The 22768-nt window shown below is 26.6% G+C and overlaps 1 protein-coding gene across 1 annotated transcript in view; it reads left to right on the top strand.

The window, feature by feature from the left end:
• Positions 1-446: 446 nt before the first annotated feature.
• Positions 447-22768, top strand: part of LOC135923161 (polyamine-transporting ATPase 13A3-like) — a 46631-nt gene continuing 24309 nt past the window's right edge. The window contains exons 1-8 of the mRNA XM_065457756.1: positions 447-561; positions 607-800; positions 9840-10007; positions 11200-11252; positions 12975-13167; positions 15092-15186; positions 15266-15340; positions 19624-19693. Coding sequence (XP_065313828.1) covers positions 612-800; positions 9840-10007; positions 11200-11252; positions 12975-13167; positions 15092-15186; positions 15266-15340; positions 19624-19693 — 843 coding nt within the window. The 5' untranslated portion in view covers positions 447-561; positions 607-611. The remainder of the gene's footprint in view (positions 562-606; positions 801-9839; positions 10008-11199; positions 11253-12974; positions 13168-15091; positions 15187-15265; positions 15341-19623; positions 19694-22768) is intronic.

Genomic DNA, 22768 nt, shown 5'->3' with positions numbered 1-22768 from the left:
AAATAAATTATAATCTAGTATTATTTTTGTAAACTTATAGTATAATTAAAAAAAAATTTTAAATGTTTTTGGTGCTTTAATCAATAAATATTTTTAAATATAAATTTTGACATATAATTTTAACTTTCTTAAATAAAAAAACATGACATAGAAAAATAGAGGGTGAGTATATAAAATTTTGGGCTGGGCCATACAAAAAAAATAATTAATTTAACCCCTAGTTTGTTCTATTCTTTAAAAAAACGATAATTTAACCTTAAGTAATATATATGATTATGAATTTATTTGCGATAAAATAAATTATTTTTTATCATAAGCAAATTTAATTTTTTTTATGTAATATTTTAAATTATGAAAAAAATATGAAAAAATAATAAGTAATTAAAAAACAATCTAAAAATATTAATTGAATAAAATCTCTAACTAATAGCTATTCAATTATGTATGAGCAAGATTAAAAGTTCGCGATGCAAGAAAAATCAAATATAAAAGTTAAAAAGAATATAGTATAATTTGAAAAATAAAAAAAAATTAATCCATGAATTTCTATCGTAACACATTGTAAATTATTTATCAAAATTAAATAATTTGTAAAATATAATCTAGTTGTCATGAAGAGTAAAAACCTAAATAATTCCAGAAGGTCCACGGCGATAAATTTTACTTCTCGGAAAGTATATAGCAAGGAATATGCATTAAGAAGAAAAAAACTTGTTTATTCAATTAACGAATCTAATAGATCTCAAAGCAATAATAAAGATCCCTGCAGAACTATTCTTAGAGACGACGAATTAGATTTGGTAAGAGATTATCTTTTTGAATTATAATATATTCGATATTATATTAGCTTTATTTGGCTACAAGCCTAGAAATAAAAAGATTGTAGATATTTGGAAAAATTATTTATCAAAATTATACTTTACTTTTTTGAAACTTTAAGTAACATCTCAAAGCATGTAAGGCTTTCTCCTCCTTTGAAAATTCGCCTCTAAAAATTTCCCTGCTACAAATTCTCCACTCCTTTCTCCCTAAAATATTTATATATTTTTATCATTATAAACAATAATTTGAAGAAAAATAAGTTAAAGTTAATAATTTTTTTATAATGACGCCCCCATACCCCCTATTTTGCGGGAGAATTTTCAGGAAAAAACATTTTATTATAAAAATATAATATACAAAGGTCTACCTTAAGTGAACCTAAGGATTTTCAATAAAATACATTGAGAAAGCTCTACTTAATAGCCTTCCCCCGCTTTCCTAACAATTGGCTACGTTCTTGTCTTGAAGGCTTAGTTTTTTTTCATTTCAGAGTGACTTAATTTATTAGAATCATAATGGGAATTTGTTAATTAAATATAACAGGATATCCCTGTAAAAAATATTTTCAAATTTAACAGATTTTAATAGTATTTTTCTAGGAATATAATGTTTATCCAATTATCAATAATTCATAGTATATTAGGACATAGCAACACCCGAGATTTTTAAATTGTTACCACAAAAAAACCTATCTATATTTTGATCTGGATAGAATATTATCACCGTCTCCTCGACTGGGTGTAAAAGTCACAAAGTGTTTAAAAAAACTCCCTTCCAAAATCTCTAATGATTACAACAACCAAGTTGATAGTCTCACATCAGCGATCAACACGATAAAGCCCATTAAGATTTTTTTAAAATGTTTTACGGGCCTGGAATGTGAAATATAGTATTTAACGCTATTGAAATCACAGCGGATTATTCACAGTGATAATAATTTTTTTAGATATATGTTGCAACATATATTTTCGAATTTTATCCTAGCGTTTTTATCATTTCTGTCCATATTTACAAATTATACCTATTAGCTTGATTGTAAATAACGCAGATTGGTACACTCCTTATAGAAAATAATTTAATTTTAAATCAAATCAAAGTTCTTACAAAAAAGCGGTGAACTGCAGAGGAACCATTTGCACGGGCCACCCGGATTTTTCTTAAAGTTTTTTTCGGCCAGGCCCGAGTTTTATATTTTCAGGCCCCACCCTAAATCAAAATGCGGCCCCTGCATAACGTATTATATATCAAATTATTGTAAGGAGCGATGTGCCCTCATAAGATATCCCTATGATGCTCTCCCCCACTTATTTACCTTCTTTATTAGAGTTGGAGACAATTAAGGCTTTTTCGTTTTGCATTTTTTTTTCAAATACTTTATTATAAGCGGCCAAATTAATAAACCCTTTTTGTTTTGAAAAAACACAAAATAGTTTGTGTATTAATTTTTAATATATAACACTTCAATTACAACAAAGCGTTTTATAAAAAAACAAAGCTTAAACTATTGCTCAATTGTAAGCACCATAATTTGGAAATTAGATTGCGATATAATAGTTTTAAAATAGGGATGAGCTATTCCTCATAATTCGCGTTTTTTTTCAACTTACCATTCAAGGATTGAATGCCTTATCAAAATGTCCTAGTAAATTTAAGTATGCTAAAAAAAATTATATGAGATGAGTCCTGTAGGCCTAAAAATAATTCTAAAAAATGACGTAGGAAATAATGTTTTCATTTTTTAAAATCAGAAAACAAGGATGCAATGAGAACAAAGCAATTTTACATATATAAATTTCAGACAGTAGTGCACCACCTCGTATAAAACAAAGATAGGATCTATACTAGCTCGGTATTTTAAATAAGCTGCTCGTATAAAAAATATATTATTTTTATTTATACGATCAGAGAATTTTAAACTGGCTCGTTTAAAGAATAAAGGTCAAAGGATTTTATATGAGCTCGGGATTTTCAACAATCTCGTAAAAAACTTTTACTTTATTTTTAAAAGAGATTGTATTGTTTGAAAAAACTTGGGCCATTTAATCAGGGGCGGACTGGTCAGTAAGTCTAGTGAAAAAATGTCCTACGGGACCTCGAGATTTTAAAAATTTAGGGGTGTTTTTGGGGGTCTTAGGAAGAATAAAGATTTTTTTTTTTTAAATTGGTACTATAATTTTTAAATATTATAAATTTAAACATTTATTAAATATTAATTTAATTTTCTGGTGGAATTATAAAGAAATAAAAAGAAATTAGATTTAAATGTTTAGCCTCATTAATCTAGTTCTTAAAATGTGGATCCAATAGAAATTAAATGAAAAGACATTTTATTCGTATTATTATTGTCTTAAAATAAATAGCCGCAAGTAAATATTTAATACATAAATATATATGATAAATGTGTTTTTTTTCTGGCAATATATTATTTCTAAAACTTTGAATCATTTTTTGAGCGCGTTTTTAAAGTTTAAATATCTGATTTTACCGGAAATGTATTCCATCAAGTTTTGAATACCTACCCTATGAATTTCTAACAATTTTTCCATGAACTTTTAAACTTAATATAATTTATATTAGTTTTTCCATAGATTTTTCTTAACTCAAAAATTAACGATAAATTATCTACAACTCAGAGGATAAATATTCTAAACATGCTGGAATACATTTCTGGTAAAAACAGAATTATGATTTTAAAAAACGCGTTCAAAAAATGATTTAAAGTTATAAATATAACACATTGCAGGAAAAAACACATTGCCGCTAACTATAGTTGGGTAATCGCGTATTTTATTTGGATAAGGCTAGGACTAAGCCGAATGCCTAATTTATTTGGCAATGGCTAAACCTAAGACAATTTTTTTGGTTAAGACTAAGTCTTAACCGATTTATTTTAGCTAAGAAAGTTTTAGTATGTCAAATATGACATGTGTCACACTTCTGAATTACATTATTTTTAAACTTCCACTAAAACAGATTTTAGAAATTAATTAGTACTTAAAAGTTTTATAATGACGAATAAGAAAATTTTATTGAATTTCCATTAAAACAAAGTTTAAAATATTCATTTTTATCTAATTTCATTTTAAAAAACATTGGAAAAGTTTTAAAATGAAGATAAGACAATTGTCACCCTTCTGAATTAAATTATCGTAAAATTTACAGTAAAGAAGAACGTTGGCAAATCAAAATTAAGCTCAACCTTTGCTAAAATTGGCACATGCTTAGCCAAAAAAATCGGCGTAGGCTTAGCCTTAAACAGATAAAATCGGGTAGGCTAAGTCGATTATCCAACTATACCTCTAACATATACATGCAATATTTATAGTTTATATGTAGAAAATAGAATAAATATGTATATAAATATTTAATGGGAATGGACCGAATTGAAAATATTAAAGACAAACAAAACCTATAAAAATAATTGATAAGATAAGATATTAATATAAAAAATGAAGTTTCTTTCATATTCATTTTAATTTTACCATAAAAATAAAATATTTTTAATTTGCAAAACATTTATTTTAAGTTAAAATAAAAATTATCTAGTCTAGCCTTAAAAACTTTTCTCTGTCCATGATTTAAAATGCTGGTTGGGCGAATTATTTTTGCATGTGCACTTTGTATTAAGAAGATTTATAACCTCCCCCCCCCTAACTAAAATGAACTATATTTGTTAAAATCATATAACATAACCCAATATAAATGTTAAAGATTTTCCTATAGTGAGATTGGGATTAGAAGCTCTATTGCATTATTTATATCCAATAATCTTTTTACTGACCGATGACATATGCATAAAAACGGAAATACCGCAGCGTTAGTCATAAAAAGACCATAGGTTTGAGAAATGGTCAAATTATAATTTCCGGCCAGAGGCAGGGTAAAAGCGGGCCGTAGGCTCGCAAAGAGGATGGGGGCGAAGCCCCACAACTATGGAGCCCCTTTTAAAAATGGCCCTAGGACCTTTAGCCTCCCAGTTCGTCCCTGTATTTGAGCACTAATTTGGATTTTTTTGTAATAGATTAAATATACCATTTTTTTGACAGAGTTATCAATTTATTTTCTTTAAAAATATATTAAATTAATATGTAAACTATCTATAAAATAAGATATATAAAATAAAAACTTCATTTTAAAAAAAATGTAGTTTATAAAAAGAATACAAAATAAATATTTTTTTTCTATAAAAACTGAATGGAACATATATTGATGAGAAGTTTGATAGGCAAATTTCTAAGCATATGTTCTGGCTCAGGTATGAGTATTCTTTTGGATTGCCAGATAGCACCGAGAGCTTTTTCCTATTGATTTTAAAAAGGCGAGGGCATCATCGAAATTTCCTAATCTGGTAATAACCACGGGAACGAAGTAAACAACGTTGCTTAGGAGTGAATATTTATTTATTTTGTTGCTTTCAGCTAGGGAAAAGAGATTCATGACTGGTTTTGGAGAATATATCTATGGAGATGTAATCCCAAGCAAGAGGAAGGCATTGCTCGGGAATTAGAGTCAACCAGTCCGATATTTTGCCATCCAATATCTTTAGCCTTATAGGTTTTAAGGAACATGGGATATTGGCTCTTTAAAGGGCTTTGAAATGATATTATTTATGGGTGCCTAGAATGGCGGTTTCGAAAATTTGCAGTGGAATGGGTGATTGCCATTTTTATCGAACTGTCTATTACAAAGATAATGCGTAGCCAAATGGAAATACTTGATTATTTTTAGGGAAGATAGGACCTAGGTCGCCTGAGAATGACTTCAATCTGTTAGTACCTACTAACAAAATTTTCGAATGTGAAATTGGTTAGATCTTCTGGTTGGTTCGAAAGAATAAATTCAACGCAACGTTCAGGGATGAGGATTGAGATTCCAGATAATAAGAGCGTCTATTGAAAGATGCATGGGAGACTGAATTACAGGACCACCTGATTTGGATGGGAGAGAAGCCTAGATTCATAATAAAGGAGAGAATTTAAGTTGCTAACTTCCTCCAGATTTTGCTTCACCTGAGCCTCATAATTAACCAAAAGGTTTGTGCATGTAAAAGCAGGGGCAGGCGAAAACCATGGATTTATTTTGGGATATAGAGGAAAATTTTAATCAAGAAGGCATGGGGTGAGGATAATTTTTAATATCAATTCCTTGAAACCAGGGAGAATATTTAGTGGAGTCAGGATCGTCAATAGGAGTGCCTAAATGAGTTAGATTTTTTGTATCTACTATTTTAAAAGGGAGATTTCAGAATTCTAAAGAGATATTCGAGGTAATTTAGCACTTGTCAAGATTAAAGATAAACCAATTTCATGAAACAGGTCTTCTACAATTTTAAAAACTTTTATTAGTTAAAAAATTTTTAATTATATTTAAAACCTTCCCATATTGAAAAAAAATAACATGATATATCCATTTTTATAAGATAAAATAAACTTATTTATTTAATTGAATTTTTTTATTAACGTGGGGCATGTTGTTAGAGGTTAATTCGAGTCTTTAAACACGTCATAATGAGACGACAAGCTACCATATAATTTAATTTATAATATTTGAACCTAAATTAAAATTCGTTCTTTTTTATTCGAATTTATTATTGTTAGTCTCCGCATTAAGAAGAGGGTTAAAAAGATATAGGAAATGTAATATTTTAATTTTATTTTATCAAATTAAACACACTGAATTACATTGTACAACATTGTAGAGCCTTAACATTGGTCTAAAATGAAAAATATAAATCGCATTTCCTACTTTCTATATTGTGAACACTTTTTAGCTTTTACTATTTACTATTACCAAAGGCCATGAGAAGATGGCAAACCATTCGAGGTAAAATGGCAAATCAAATTAGAATAATTAAACACAATTATTTTTTTTATTGCTATAATTAAAAAATTATCTTCGCAATAAGGGAAAAATGGACCCTTCGCATACTGAATATGCCCATTCAAGGAATTGGTGCATTATATCCAATCTTCGCGCTTTTTGCAATTATTATAATTAAGCAGCACACTATTCAATTCCAATCCTTCTTTTTAAATATCTTTTTTACATTATTAGAGTTGAAGCAATAATTTCTGCCCCCATTTGGTACAGGAATCCGCCCATGGATTGATGAATCTATTAATACTTTATAATATCACTATTATTATTAGGTAGTGAGTTGGCTAATGACTCATCACTTATTCCGAGATCATTCGCGCTTTTGGTAATATCAGGAATAACATCATCCAAAATAGTTTCATTTCTAGATCTATCATTAATATAATCGGAAACTGTAAAAATATCAGTTAATAAGTAGATTATATGAGCAGAAAACTTATAACTATTTTGTGAGATCGTTGCCCTGGTAGATTCTTGCTTCTCAATTTTACCATGTTCCCCATTGTTATATAACCCCAGATGTAAACATATGACTTAAATAATTCTAGTCATTCTTCTAGATAGGTTAAAAATCCTGAAATAGGTCCAATCGATAGCTAAAATATTGTGGAAAATATCCTGTAAATTTCATAAAATTTAATTCTGAAAACTTTTCTCCTAAATATTTAATTTTGAAAAAAAGTATAAAATATTATTTTTTATAGATTCCATCTATGATAACTGCTAAAACTAAGTAAAACCTATACAATGCTCTTTCCTTCGCTATGAAAAATTAAATAGATATTTTATAACCCTTCTCTCATCCAGAACAATTTTCCCATTTCCATTTCCAATTTAAATCTAAATAGAATACAACCTTATAAATTCCTTTTCCGCTTTTAAATCATGTATATTTATTATTTATAGTATAAAATATGACGTTTATAATTATTTTAATCAAGTATTCAACTTGAATTTGAAATCCCCTTTTTAACGTTATCACGAATTTTGGATTAGAAAAAAATCATTCTTTCTGAACCATTCATTATTATTGTTAAGAATGTTTAATACACATACACATAACATTTTCATTTTATTTTATATAATATCATATTTAAATGTAGATATTAATTGAATACATAATTTTTGTACAGATGTTTTAACTATTAGGTATACATTTTGGAATAGTAAAACAATATGTTCTAGTATGTATTATAGGGACCGGGGTCTCCGGTTTAAGCTTGAAATTTTTAAAATTCTAACATCTTTTAGGCAAAAATTTTTAAAAGGAATCGAAAGAAATTATCTCATCTCATGACTTTATATTTCGCGTGAGTAAAAAATTTATGATAAAATAAAATAATATTGTAGTTGCGGTAGAATCATGAAAAATAATTTATATGATAAAAATTGAAATTAAAAAAAGTAATATTTCTATAATCATTAAGAGTCTGATTAATGTTTTTTTTTTCAATTCCTCATAATTTATAAGTTTTTTTTAAAATTAAAATTGAATTAATATTGAAAAATCCTAAACTATTTTGAAATCAAAAATTGTTAATTAAAACTAAGTATATTAGCTTGATAAATAATGACCTAAGTATGTTACAAATTAAAGTATTCCGACCAAGTCTAGAATTGATTAAGCTGGTTTAAAGTCATTATAGGCATTCATCATAATTTTTTTTTAAATGACATTTTAATCTTATAACGATTATGTCATGCTAGCACAAAAAATATTGATAAATAATAATAAATTGTTTATTAAATCCAACTTATCCCATTAATTAATTGCTTAAGGCTTAGCAACAAAAAAAACCTGAAATATTTGAAACTTTTGTTCTTGTTTATATTTTCCCCTATTTATTTGTTACATTTTAGTTTTAACAAAGATATAAAATTTTTATTGAAAAAGGATGTATTAATATATTATTTTGAAGAGAAAAAAAATTAATTCGGTTATGGAATTTTTGCTGGTGGTGGTTTTATTTTTTCAAGAATCGTAAATTGTAAAAAATATAACGAATAAACACATATATTATGAATAAAAAACTTGTAGTCTTCTTTCGATAGTAAATAAAATTTCACCTTTAAGTATGCAAATCACTTTTGCACGAAAAGCTATCACCTCTATTTTGGGCATAATTTTGTGCTTTTTATTTCCCTTCAAGAAACTAAAAACCACTTTGCCTATCTTTATGAATATTGCAGGGTGAAAGAACATATTCTTTTATATTTCTATTTAAATTATACAAAAAGTATAAATTTTCAATTAATAATGTATTATATTGCAATTTGAGATAGTATAAAATATTTCAACTCCTGTCACAAGATGTAATAGAATAATTAGTTCTTCTTAATTCTTCATAGATATCAGATTGAAATTTATGTAATTATATATTTTTTTAAATTATAATTTTTCATGAGAAAAAATATACAATATATTTTTAAAAATATAGTACAAAGCATAGGCTTATGGTGAGGGGGTGGGATTTTAGACGGCTTTTGTCCTCATACATTTTATTGGATGGTTTTAGAATAGAGGGGTGTGGGCACACATCAGGACTTTTACCTGGTTACATTTTTTAAAAATAATTTAGTATAGACCTTAAAATGTTTTTGTCTGAAAAATTTCAATTATAGTGAATATTTTAAAAAAAATTATAAACTTATGCTTATTATTTCAAAAAATTATTGTTTATAATTTGGTAAGACCAGAGATAAGTGGCCATGTTGACTGACTGGTCACCCTAGTTTTCTTCTCCATTATATTATTTTATCTGAGAGTTTGAATTTAGAGTTATTATTACTAGCCAAGATTGACAATTCATACATAAGTGTAACATATATTGAAGTCCGTCATTGAAAGTTATTTAGACAAAATATGGAAGGCATGACGAAATTACTTTCGATGGCATCTACTACAGTCAATGACATTGACTATGGCTCACTTCACTGCATATACATATTTAATAAATGAAATGTCAGTCTATATTAGTATTAATGTCATTAGTTTAGATATAAAAATATCGAAAAAGAAAACAAACTAGTTTAGACATCTAATATAATAGTTTTTATTTTATAATAATTTTTATGCTATAATATATCTTTACCAAATGCATTAATTACATGGATTATATGTTATTTAAATAAATGCTTAGATTGGTTGCGGGTACGAATTATCACGGCCTAAGCAATTTATGACATGGGTATGTATATTATTAACTGTTGGTTTATTAAGATTGATATTTCATTGGAAACATCAATGGTTTTTAAAGTGGACTCACAACATTTGCCCTTTAGATAGGTGCACAAAAATATTGCTCCAAGTACATTTAATTAAATTTAAATTATAGTTTTTATGAATATATAACTGACTCTATGATTTAACATATAAAGCAGAGACCTGCAGGCTGGGTCTGAAATTTTTTTTAAAAAAAATGCCCAGACCGGACGGCAATATATTTTTAATCTCCATTATTAGCTATAAAAGTTAAAAATAAATAAAATATATTTCAAAAATATCCAAAATATAAAATCCGGGTCGAGGCAATTTTTTTGAATAGGGCCGGTCCTAAAGATTCTTTTAAAAAAATCCTAGCCGGGCCGTGCAATTGGTAGCTTTGCAAGTCTTTGATATTAAGTTAGTGTCTTAACGCTAAGTAATTTCAATTCTATTAAAATTAAATATCTATATCTAAAATCAGATCCATCTATAAATGTGAATTAAAGTGCCTCCATCATCAAATTAAATTTCATATAATGTACTAACCCTTTAAAATTTATCGAATTTTTAGATTATAGAATAAATGAGTCCATAAATATTATTCCAATTATGTTAGTTTGAATTGACCTATTCTTATTCTTGCTCAATTATTTTAGTTTCTACCTACCGATTAATAATATCTATATTAATATTTAATAGCGTGACAAGAATATTATTTCTAGATATAAGTTAAATAAATAAATAATTTATTTTTCGTTCTCTCTCCCACTTTTAAAACCTCAAAGTTTGTAAGTATCTAAAAATGTTTCTGTATAATTAAGAAATCAGAATAAAAATTGATTAGTCTTATTTAATTTTGTTATTCTGATAAATAATATTTAATTACAAATTTAAGATTTTACTATTATTTTATCCACCAATGTGTTATTTTTTTAACTTAAATCATTTATTGAGCGCTTATTTGAAAAAGTCTAATTTTGGCTGAAATGTATTCCAGCATATATAGAATACATACTCTATGAATTTCAAAATTTGTAAGGAGCCTTTGAGCCATTTAAAATTTATATGAATCTATGGGAAAAATTAATTAACCTTAACTAAAGATGGTTATGTCAAAATGGTCTAATTCATAATTCCACATATGTTGGATTATATTTCCTTCAAAAGTAGACTTAAAAAATTTAAAAATTATTCTATAAATGATTTAAAGTTGAAAACACGCTGTTTGAAAAAACTAACTCGACTTTACACTTAATAAAATTAAAAACTAGATTTTTAAAATTTTTTTTAAATAGGATCAATATGGGCAATATTTCGTGGAAGATATTATGATCAAAAGATTAGATAAGTATAATCAAATAAAAATTAAATGCAATATTTTTTTTTACATATATAATTTCATATCTAATATGAAATCTCTCAATTTTATACAACTTATTTTGACTGTAAAGTATTCAAGGATATATAAGAAAATAGGCAATTTTTGATAGATTTAGGGAAGAAATTAGCAGATGTCAATATACAAGAAGCTGCAGAATTATTCTCGTGGTTGAGTTGATTTTCGACGGTGCGGCTCGGAAGGAGTTGGGAACTCATTTGCTGAAAACGCAACAGGAATGAGGAGAGGAGTGCTAGGAGAGTTTGTTATAGTAGTGAAAAGAAATATATAAGATTTTAATATAATTATTAATATTATACATGAAAAAATGTCATATTACATAAAATTATATAAATGCTATTCAGCAGCGCTTTCATTGAGGTATCAAAAGCTTCTTGTGGGGCATTATTCTTTACACTCAAGAGGGTTATATGAGGGCCAGAATCAATAAAGGAGGGAAAAATAGTGCTATTGGCTTATTAATCTAAAATATTGCGAGATTGTTGAATAGCAATTGAAAGAATTTGATAGTTTCTAACTATCTTGGTAAAAAAAAATAATGATCTAAAATGTAAAATTATAGTAAAATGAAATTAATTCAACAGAATTATAAAAATTGAAATTCAATTTAACAAGCTAAAAATAAATAATTTTAATTAAATAATTGTAGACTTGAAAAAAAATTTCAAGATATGTGCCGACAAAATAAAATAGTATAAGAATTAAAATTAAAGATGAATTATGAAAAATGAGAAATTAGGACATATGACATAGGTTTTAATATTTGTTGGGACAATTTTTCAAAATGATGAAATAAAAAAAATGGTGAGGAATTCAATATATGAAATAGTTAGATAATAAGTGTTCAATTGAAAAGGATTAGGCCACCGGTGAGGTGAGGACAAATGAATTGATAAAAGTGGGTATGAAACAGTAAAATAATTGTACCACTTGGGTATCTACTAAGTCGTATAAGGATCTATCCTAGTTGTCACTAAATGTCTTCCTTTTTGCATGTAGAATCATTTGTTTGAGAATTTTTACCCTTTTTTACAATTTCGCAAACCTTTTCTCTACTATTTGTTAATAATTCAAAAATTATCCGAGGGGATGCTTATATCATACTATTTCGAGATTAGATTTGATTTATATTAGAGGGTATTTCGCATAATCAAATAAAAAAATATATATTAATAATTTGAACGCAAGATTGCCATGGAAATTAAAGAGGGGTAGCGATTTGTGAAGATGTCCTCATTAAAATAACATTAAAGGAAGTGTTGGGGGGGGGGGATAAATAAATGTACGGCTAAGGAGTATGCTAATTTTAAACCTTTAGTGCTATTTTTAATTTGGATTTCCTTTGTGTTATTAGAGTGTCTTTTTTTATGCTAGATTTGAGATGATTTGAATTCCTTTTTTTTCGTTAATTTATTTCTCAATAACTTGGATTTCCTTTTTTTTTCTTGCTAGTTTGGATATTCTTATTTCTGTTAGGGATTAATATTATAATTGGCTTGGAGTGTATGCGTTAGATCCTGTATGTTATAATTTTTAATGGTTGATTGAAATGATGGGGCAGCAGTAAACTTTATATTTTACAGACCACCTTTTACATTTTATTATCTTTATTACTATAATAAATATGTAATTAAATATTATACCTATATAATATTTATAATTAAAATTTAGGGTCGCCAATAGTCTGAATATTAAAACAACAGTTGATTACAAGGACACGGCAAAATTAAAAAAACATGACAGCGATGAGCAAATGATGGTATTATCCGAGGAAAAAGAAAATCTACATTTAAAACAAACTTCAGAAGAAGCAAATCATAATTATTTGTTCGATGAAAATTATCAATACTTTACGCCTACTTTGGTAAAAAATAAGAACTTTACTTTAAAAAAATTTAAAATTTGTTTATATATTTCCTCATGGCCATTATGAATAAATATCTATATAGACCTATTTTTTTAAAGCCATATCTTTAAAAAAGTTTCTGTTCTTGATAGTTACCAATTACATATATAATATATTTATCTGCCTCAATAAAAAACGATCACCTTAATGTCTTCATATTATATTTAAATTTAGATTTTTTTAGATATTAGAGTAGCTTTTTGGGCATTAACCTTTTACATATATAGAAAACTTTGAAACATTTATTTTCATTCAGCCATTTTAGAATTTTGGTAAGATTAAAAACTATCACGTGATTCTTTAAAAAAACAACCACATTAAATTTAATGAGACGGAAAAATGATATTTCTAGCCACTATTATAATATTGCTCTTAAATAATTTTAAAAATTTTTAACCTTTTCCTAATTTGTTATTTCTCCGGTCATAACTATCGGAAAGATTGAAAGACGGTTTCATTAATTAGCTATGAATCATATAAAGAAGGAAATCGAAAAATAAATAGCTACTGCCATATTATAGATCTAGAGATATTGATACTATACAAACAGTTACAAATTCATACAAAGAGTTAGAAAAATCGTTTCGAGAAACACGCTCTAAAAATATCATCTCTAGTTAAAATAATAGTTTAATGATTAAAAGACTCTGAGATATCCCAAATGAGTATAATTCGACTTTTCAGAAGACCCGCTTTACACCCAGATATCTACATGAAATTGTTTCAATTAGAGCGGCAGTTGAAAAATTATTGGAATCAATTCATTATTGTTTAATAATAATACACTAAAAAGTGTAAAACCTACACTGATGACGTTTCTTCTAGAAATCTACTTAAGGAATAATAACCAATAGTAGCAATGGTTCGAAAAAGAAAACCGATCATATTGACAGATGTATAAAACTTTTTCAAGATATTCCTCCTATTAGAGGTGCTAGACATGCCAAAAGCGCTCCCAGTTCCCTGGTATCCTTCGCTGTTTAAACTCTGGTCATTTATTTGTATATTATATTGCTCATTGGTTTGGAAATTTTGGCATAACCTGAAAAATCTCTAAGATTATTGTTATTTAACACATGGTATTTGAGTTATAGTTCTATCTGTCGCTATAATTGCATCGATATAATGTAAATCTCGAGGAGTAAACAGGGTTTTTCTTTGATATAATGTTTGCAGAATTTATTAATTTAACATTTTCGTTTTCTTGGATTTTTGCTTATTTATTAATAATTTCTTCAATTATTAGCAAGATTATTGTCACATGGAGATCGTTTACATAGTATTTATTATTAAAGTCTGTCTGATATTTTGTTTCATTGGTTTTTAACTCCTTTGTCCTTTTAGCCAAGTATAATTTATTTGTTTTTAGTATCTAATGTTTTTCGCTGCTGTCTTAGCCTTTTATTTGTTATGTTTATAGTATTTGGGCAAACTGTTCAAGTTTATCTGATCTAGTATAACTTGTTTTATATCACTCTTGTCAGTAAGGACAAAATGAATTTCAGTAAGTCAATCGAAATAATTAATACGAGTATACGTCAAATGGAAATAACTCTGTGGCAGCCTTTATTTATACCATCTTCGATCAGTAAAATAGGTTGCAAACTGGATAATTTTGCACCTTAGCTTTGACATATGTTATTATATAAATTAATTAATGGTATATCACTTAATTTATGCTAATCACTTTCAGCGCAACTCAAATTTTCGGGTTATGTCAGTCTCGAACTTCTGTTTGCGCATGATTCAAAATATGCTATATAAATCATATAACTTTTTTATTAATTCCATAGAGCAAAAACAATTCTCGTTAGAATAATTAATATATTTTAATTTTGATTATTCATTAATTTTTAATAAAAAATACAAATCCTTAACCCAGGTAAAAATTTTGAAGCAACCTACGATTCGTTTTTTTATCAATAAAAAGATCAAATATGTCTGGTTAACCGAAGAAAAAGATTTTGAACAATTGAAGTTTTTATATCTCTTTCATTAATTTTGTTTTATGAAAATTTTTAATTTTCAACTGTAATTTAATTCGTATATTTTGCAGAGGAATTGAAGAAGGTATGCTGTGTTCAAATTTTTACAAAATGCAAATCCTGAGCTTGGATGAAAGATGTAAAAGGTTAATTAACCTTTAATATTGATGTATATATAATATCATAACGTTGACCAGTGGCGTAACAACCTTCATATGGGCCCTGTCGAAAAATTGTTTTTGGGGCTCTTTTCTTAATTATTAATTTTTCCATATAACGTATTTTATTAATTAAAAGTAAGACACAATTTACATAGAAATTTAACTTTATTTTAACAAATTTAAAACATTGTAAATATATATAATTAATCAAGCAATAGTATAAAATATATAAAAGTAATGAGGGAGATTATATTTATAGATATTTTTATAAATTTAAGAAATTTTTTTTTTTTGATATTTTGAAGTTGGTTCAAAATTGTTGACAGATAAGATTGAACTTCGAAGATTAATTTTGACTATCTGTGTTGCCACCGGTGTTATCAGAGACAGAAGACAGACGGTGCTAACATTATAAAAGCTTGGCAGTATTTATGTATTTTCGATCAATATAAACTTTGCTAAATCTTGCACTGTTTAAAATTTTTTGATTTCTTTATATAATGTCGAACGGAAATTATAAAGTTCATTTGGAAATGAACCGTTTAAATCTTTGTTATATATGTTTATTCGCTCTACATAATCATATAATGTTTCTTTCGACAAATTTATGAGATACTAAGGAAGAAAATTAAATGAATCCATCAATATGATTAAAGATAATATCATTCCACTTTGCAAACTTTCACCTTGACAAAGTTATATTCGAAGATTATAGATATTATGCTATAATATTTGAGAAATATAAATGCAATCCACTTTATTTCTAATACATTTTGCTTCCTGGCTTTCTTAACTACAGGGTTCCAAACCGAAACGAATATCGGTTCGGTTCAGGTTCGGATAAAAATAACGGTTCAAAGTTCCGGTTCGGTTCGTAAAAAATAAAAATATCGGTTCCTCTAAAAACCGGTTTGAGCACTTTTGTATTCAAACTTACATTCGAATTATGCATAGGGAAGATTTTTTTTTTCATTATTAAAATAAAAAACATATACATGAAACCTTCATTTTTATAATTGATTATAAATATTTAATTTATAAATGTAACAAATAAATATCAATGATTTATTTTAATATGAACAATATTGAACTTTAGTTACTTAAAAATTTATATTAAGCCACACAATGAATATATTTTCAAGATTCGTCTCACTCAAATTAAATCTATAAGGAAATTTTAATTGGTAAAAAACATCTTTTCACACTAAATTGGGTAGCCGGAACTGCCAGTATGATATCAGTTTGTAATGTTCTTCTTCATCATTTTCAGACATTTGATTGTCATCATCACTATCCTCCATAAATAATTTTATGATCTTAATAAGATTTGCCCCATCGTCAGTTGTTATAGTGTATATTTGTGATGTTTTCATTTCATAATCATTTAATACTTTTATTAAAAGGAGTCTTAAATTTCTGCAGTGGGTCGTTCAAACATTTCTTTCATTGCTAGTGTTCTCAGAGCAATTTTTGAATATACTGAAGATTAATCCCAATAATGGACCTGCCTATACGAGTAACACAGTCAATTTTTAGAGATAATAACCTATCATTTATTTCTTTGATTATATTTTGCTGAATACTTAAGGCTAGTTCTGCAACATTGGATTGAATATTTTGATAATTAATTTTAATATTACCCATGCCTTCTAATATAGGATCGAGATTTTTTTTAAACCCGCTATCATCGATTAATTTGAATCTGCCATCAGAAGTGACCAACTCAGTACAAACAACGATTATTATTTTATTTATTTAGTTTTACTGATATTGTTTGTTCTTTTAATGTTTTTTCTATCATCTGTTTGCTTAATGAAATAAACTTTTTTTATTTTATTAGCCTTTTGCTGTGATATTTTGTTAGTTTTATCAAATTCTAGAGGGTGGTCTTTTTATATGTGTCGCTCAAGATTTGCTCCATGATAGCTTTTCATATTTATATAACAATTAATAATATTACATTTTGATGTGTCATTTATAATACTATATGTAAATAATTTATACATTGGATTTAATTTTTCTAGGTATTATAATTTAAAAGCTTAAAATATGTTGTAAAATAGCAATATACTAAAGTTTATAAAAATTATGACTGACACTTATCAATCAAAGTGATTGATATTAATTTTTGAAACAATTCGAATATAATTTAAAAAATTCCAATATACTAGTAATAACTTACACATTATTTTATAAGCATAAAAACATGAAGCTCAAACCGGTTCAGATGCATTTTAGCTGTTCGGTTTGGATCCCTGCTTGGCTATTTTATAAAATTTTAGTATACTTTCATTATTGATGTGTGTTTATATCGAACTGAAAATATCGCGTCATGTCTAGATGACCATCTCAAATTCTTTAATATCACAAAAGTTTCTGATTTTACTAATATTATTAGTAGTAGTATTTAATACTAGGCTCAAGTTGCTAAGCACAGTGTACACATCGTTTTCACTGCAAAACTGTCTAACTATCATTTTGAAATTTACAGGAGAAACAAAAAACAAATTTTAACATTGATTATATATTAAATATGATATTATTTGAATAATTGTAATTGTGTTATATACCCACTTATAATGAATTTAATTATGTTATATACCTAGTTATCGTCAATGGAAAATCGGGCATGTTAGTTACCAGTTTTTGTGTTATTTTTGAAACTTTTTGCGAGTTACTTGTATTTATAAAATGTTAAAAATTAATTATCCCTAATAATTTTAGTGGTGTACAATTATTATAAAAGATTTAAAATATATCATTATAGTAGACATTTTGTGGAAGGTAATTTTTTGTAAAATGTTAAGTTTTAAGCTAACTTATCATTATTAACAGTACTATCATAATAATAATCGCAAATTAATTAAAACAAATTATTTACATAAAATATGGTAAATTATTATAAAAATGATAACAATATTTAAGATTAAGACATTTTTAAGTTCCTGCAAATTTTAAAAAATTTCTTTTGTTCGGCGTTGTTTATAGAAACCATAGTTCCACTATTTGGTATTTAGGAAGATGTTGCCATTCTTGGGAATACATTAGTTTTAAATTTATAACCATAATGTAAATATTATAAGCATCGAAGATCTTTAATCTTGGATTTCCATGTTTAGTCAGTTGGCATAAAATATATTTCGATTTTTAAGCTGTGGGCAATTCTAAGAAGTTTTGAATTATCATGCCCCGATTTGAGATCCTTCATAACTTTACGGCTCTAAAATGACGATTTATAAAAATATTTATATATAAGACATAATGCTATATAAAATAACTTTAGAAACAGCCAATGAATAAGATTTTGATTCGCGCTTGTAAAAAAAGATATGTGTTTTACGAAAAAATAAAATATGGAATAGCTGTTTTTGATATAGGATAAAATAAGACATTTCTATTTAGTATTAGTTTATGAACTTTTAGATATGATTGAAAACATTTTAATAAACCCATAAATGCAAAAAAACATTTTGAAATTTTGTTAGTTATACGGTTATGTTTAATTTTTGTCTGCATCATTGAGTATATTCCACTCATATTAAAAGTTCCCTCGTATCCTAGCGCACTTCATTTATTAATATTAATATTTAAATTTTATAGAGTTTTTAATATATAAGATGTTATGAATTCTGAAAGAAGGGTTCATTATTTTCTTTTCAGTCGGTTTATTTTCTTTATTGAATAAAATAAATTTCTCTAATTCAATCAATTATTATCTTTTAATAGAACTTGAAATTGTGAAAATAAGTTTTTTCCTATTATTTGGCTTAAATATAATTTTTTTATGTTTTTAAAGTTAATAAATTCTGAAGAATTTAATCATAATTGCTAACTTATTAAACAGAAAAAATTATAAAATATTGTTTTTAACATAATAAATATCATTGTGCCCATGTATAGCAAGATTGGCTCACGATAATGTTATTATCACGTCTACAATTCTATGCATTGTATATTTACATTTATTTAGAATGATTGTCCTGAGCTTGGTAGTATTATTTTTATACCTTTCCCACCTATCATACATTAAATAAGCTTGAATTGACTAAGGATGTGGGTAATATCATTTTTCAAAAAATTGACATATTTTTTTGGTGTCCTTAAGTTTTCAAGAACCTTGATACCTTCCCGCGCCGCAAAGTCTGCGAGTCCTTTTGCTACGCCACTGACATTAACAAATAAGCAACTCCCATTAACTTGAACATTTATCATTCATGTATATTTAAAATGATGTTTTTTTACTATAAAAAATTTAATTTATTTATCAGGCGAAATCTATACGAACAGAACGAAATTCATATAGAAATTACATCAAGATTAACACTTTTATTTTTAGAAGTAATTTGTTTATTTTTTATTCACTTGTTTTTATTTTATGCACTTTAATATAAGTTGAGACAAATACAATCTTCGTAAATATTAAATAATTAGAAATATATATTTCAGAGACCTGCAGAGGTACCATTTGCATAGCCCGACCCGGATTTTTTTTTTAAATTAAGGCCTGCACCGGATTTTTTTTGAAATATATTCTATTTATTTTTAATTTTTATGGCTAATAATGGCAATTTAAATAATTTTGTTTTAAAATAAACGCCTCGCCTCTTTTAAAAAAATTTTAGGCCCGGCTCGGGTATATTTAAAAAAATTAAAATTCGGCCCGGCCTGTGTACCTGGGCTGGCCTTAGGGCCGGGCCTGCAGGTCTGGTATATTTATATCATTAAATTACATTTTTTAAGTTAAGGTTTATTCTTTTAATTCAATTAAATTTATAGTGTTGTTAAATGGCACGATTTGAGCTGATTTTTAAAAACGGCTATCTCAATATTTTACCCATAAAAATATTATGCAAGTCTAAAGATTTTAGTCATAGATGGCACAAAGATTTGGGCATACATCGATTAATGAAATCAGGTTTAGGCAATATTTTTCGACAAAAATATTGATTAGTCGTTTTTAAAAATCGGCTCAAGTCGATCCGTTTAACAACACTAAAATTTTAAATGAATTCCAATGTAAGTACAAGATATTTCTTGTAAAATAAATACCCAAAATTAGACCATAACCAATATTATATCACAGGCATTCTAGAAATCCTGCCATAATACGTACTATTGATTCATCCGTTAATGCAAACATTGCATAAGTGTTAATAAGACAATATACCTATTCCTTTTTATATAATTTTTACCAACATCGCTTGAAACGATATATAAAATAATCTAGCAATCAAATTTTTTTTATTCATCAATAATTTCTTATGAGGAAAACATGGGCAGAAACAAAATGTAATTTAAAAAAAGTAGCACTTAAATTCGTTTTCTTTGAAAATTTATTTAAAAAAATATTTGTAGTAAAGGTTGAATTTATATTAGATTTATGGGAAAAAATTATATTTGACTTGTCAATTTCTCGAAAAACTAGAAAAGGCAGATTTCTATAGTTTTGTTCACATTTTTACGAAATTTAGTAACTATTTATAGAAAAGTATTTTAAAAAACCTGTCACCTAAGTAAAAAACTGGAAGAGATGGTTAAAGAGTTTTCTTTTTGGAAATATTTGTTATAGTTAATCTTAAGTTTAAAATATGTATTTGACTCGTCAACAACCGTAACTGAAGAACTAGAAAAAGTAGATTGTTAAATAGAATTACTTTTTTTTATAGTTATTACTAAGTTTAGAATCGATTTATAAATAAATTATAAAAAATATTATATTATGACTCTTCAGCTAACCGAAAAATTAAAGGTAGATTGCGAAATAATTTTCTTTGAAAGTTAATAATATTTCTAAAATCTCTTCCTAGAAAAAAATACGAAATATTTAATGTTTGACTCATCAACTTACAGAAAATAAATAGGAAAGGTGATTGCCAAAAAGTATTTATTTAGAATTTTTTTAAATAATATTAGAGTTACTAAGTTTAAAATCGATTTCTATGACAAATTTAAAAAAAACTAATATTTCACCCTATTATCCTCTAACCTAAAACCGAAGTGAGTTGAATATGTGTATTTGTTTTATTTTTTCTAGGAATCGATTCTAAAACTGGTAAGTATGAAATTTAAAAAATGAATTTTCGAAAAAAACTCTTCACCTTTTTATTAAGATTTTTCAATATATGACAGTTAATAAAAAAAAATAAGGCAATAAAAGCATAATTCAAATTCACCATTTATAATAGCAATCCATATTTAACTCATATATGGTTATTGAATTTTATACGTGAGTTAAAACGTTTGCATTTCTTTGATGTGCATCGTTTGCTTCTAGCCTAGTTTAACTTACTCTTTCAATTCCATTTCCGCTCTTATTCTATTTAACCGTTGACATTACATTTAGGCAACAACTTTTAAATGCATAATTTGTGCTACTAAGATCAAGTATAACGCTCTTAATGAGGATATCTCATCCTAGTAATGGGATGGGAACGGTGGCATTATTATCAGTATTTTCTGGGACATTTTCAACACCACTATATTTGAACTATGCCGGAATACAAAATTATCTGTTGCCAGTTTTTTCTTGCTGCAGTTTTTTTATTTCTGATCATGCCCAGTTTTTACTCAATGTCAGGTTATTCCCTGAATGCTTTTTATTAATTCATGAATGAACTGATCTTTCCCTGGGTGATCTGGGTGATCCTTCTATTCTATTGGTGTTTGATCCTGCTTCCTCTGGTTCTGCGGTTCGGCATCAGGTTCTACTCTGGCTCTTTGGTTAACGTTTTTATGTTATATTCCGGTAAGTCATTTTCATAATTAATAAGAGCTAATATTTCTGGCTGACCGAAAAACAGGTCTTAGATAAATTTCAGCCACACTTATGTTAAATTATTGTCTCCAAATAATGCAAAATTATTTTTCACCTAGCATTTAAACACTATGACTAACATATGGATATAAAATTATTAATCAATGAAAAAAATTTATTGTTAGTTTGCTTAATTTTAGAAATATGTGTACTGCTTTGACTTCTAAATAATCGGTTTCTTGCCTAATATTTTCAGGCAATTTATATTTACTAATTTGGAAAATTGCCTGTAGTATAATAATATGTGTTAATTATAAGGATGTACAGATAATTTTTATCGGATTGGGTCTGTATTTCTTCTTTTTTAAATATCGGTTATGCCATATTATAAAATTTTCGATCCGATTTAATAAAATGGCGTCTTAATTTTAAAAAATTTAACTCAAATTTCATAATATATTTGTTTGTTACTTATTATGCAAATAGAACAATGTTATATAAATAAGTGATTTATCAATAAAAAATTTTTACATACCTTTAGATTCATGAATATAAACGATAACTGATCATTACAATATATTTAAATGACTTATGCTATGGTATAGTTAAATTATAGATGTTATACTATTAAAAAGTATGAGATGAGTTAAAAATTAAAA

The sequence above is a fragment of the Gordionus sp. m RMFG-2023 genome, chromosome 2 (genome assembly GCF_954871325.1).
Source record: "Gordionus sp. m RMFG-2023 chromosome 2, tfGorSpeb1-WG-v2, whole genome shotgun sequence".
In the NCBI taxonomy this organism is placed as follows: domain Eukaryota; kingdom Metazoa; phylum Nematomorpha; class Gordioida; order Chordodea; family Parachordodidae; genus Gordionus; species Gordionus sp. m RMFG-2023.
The sequence above is the reverse complement of the archived record's forward strand: the minus strand, read 5'-3'. Positions and strand labels throughout refer to the sequence as shown.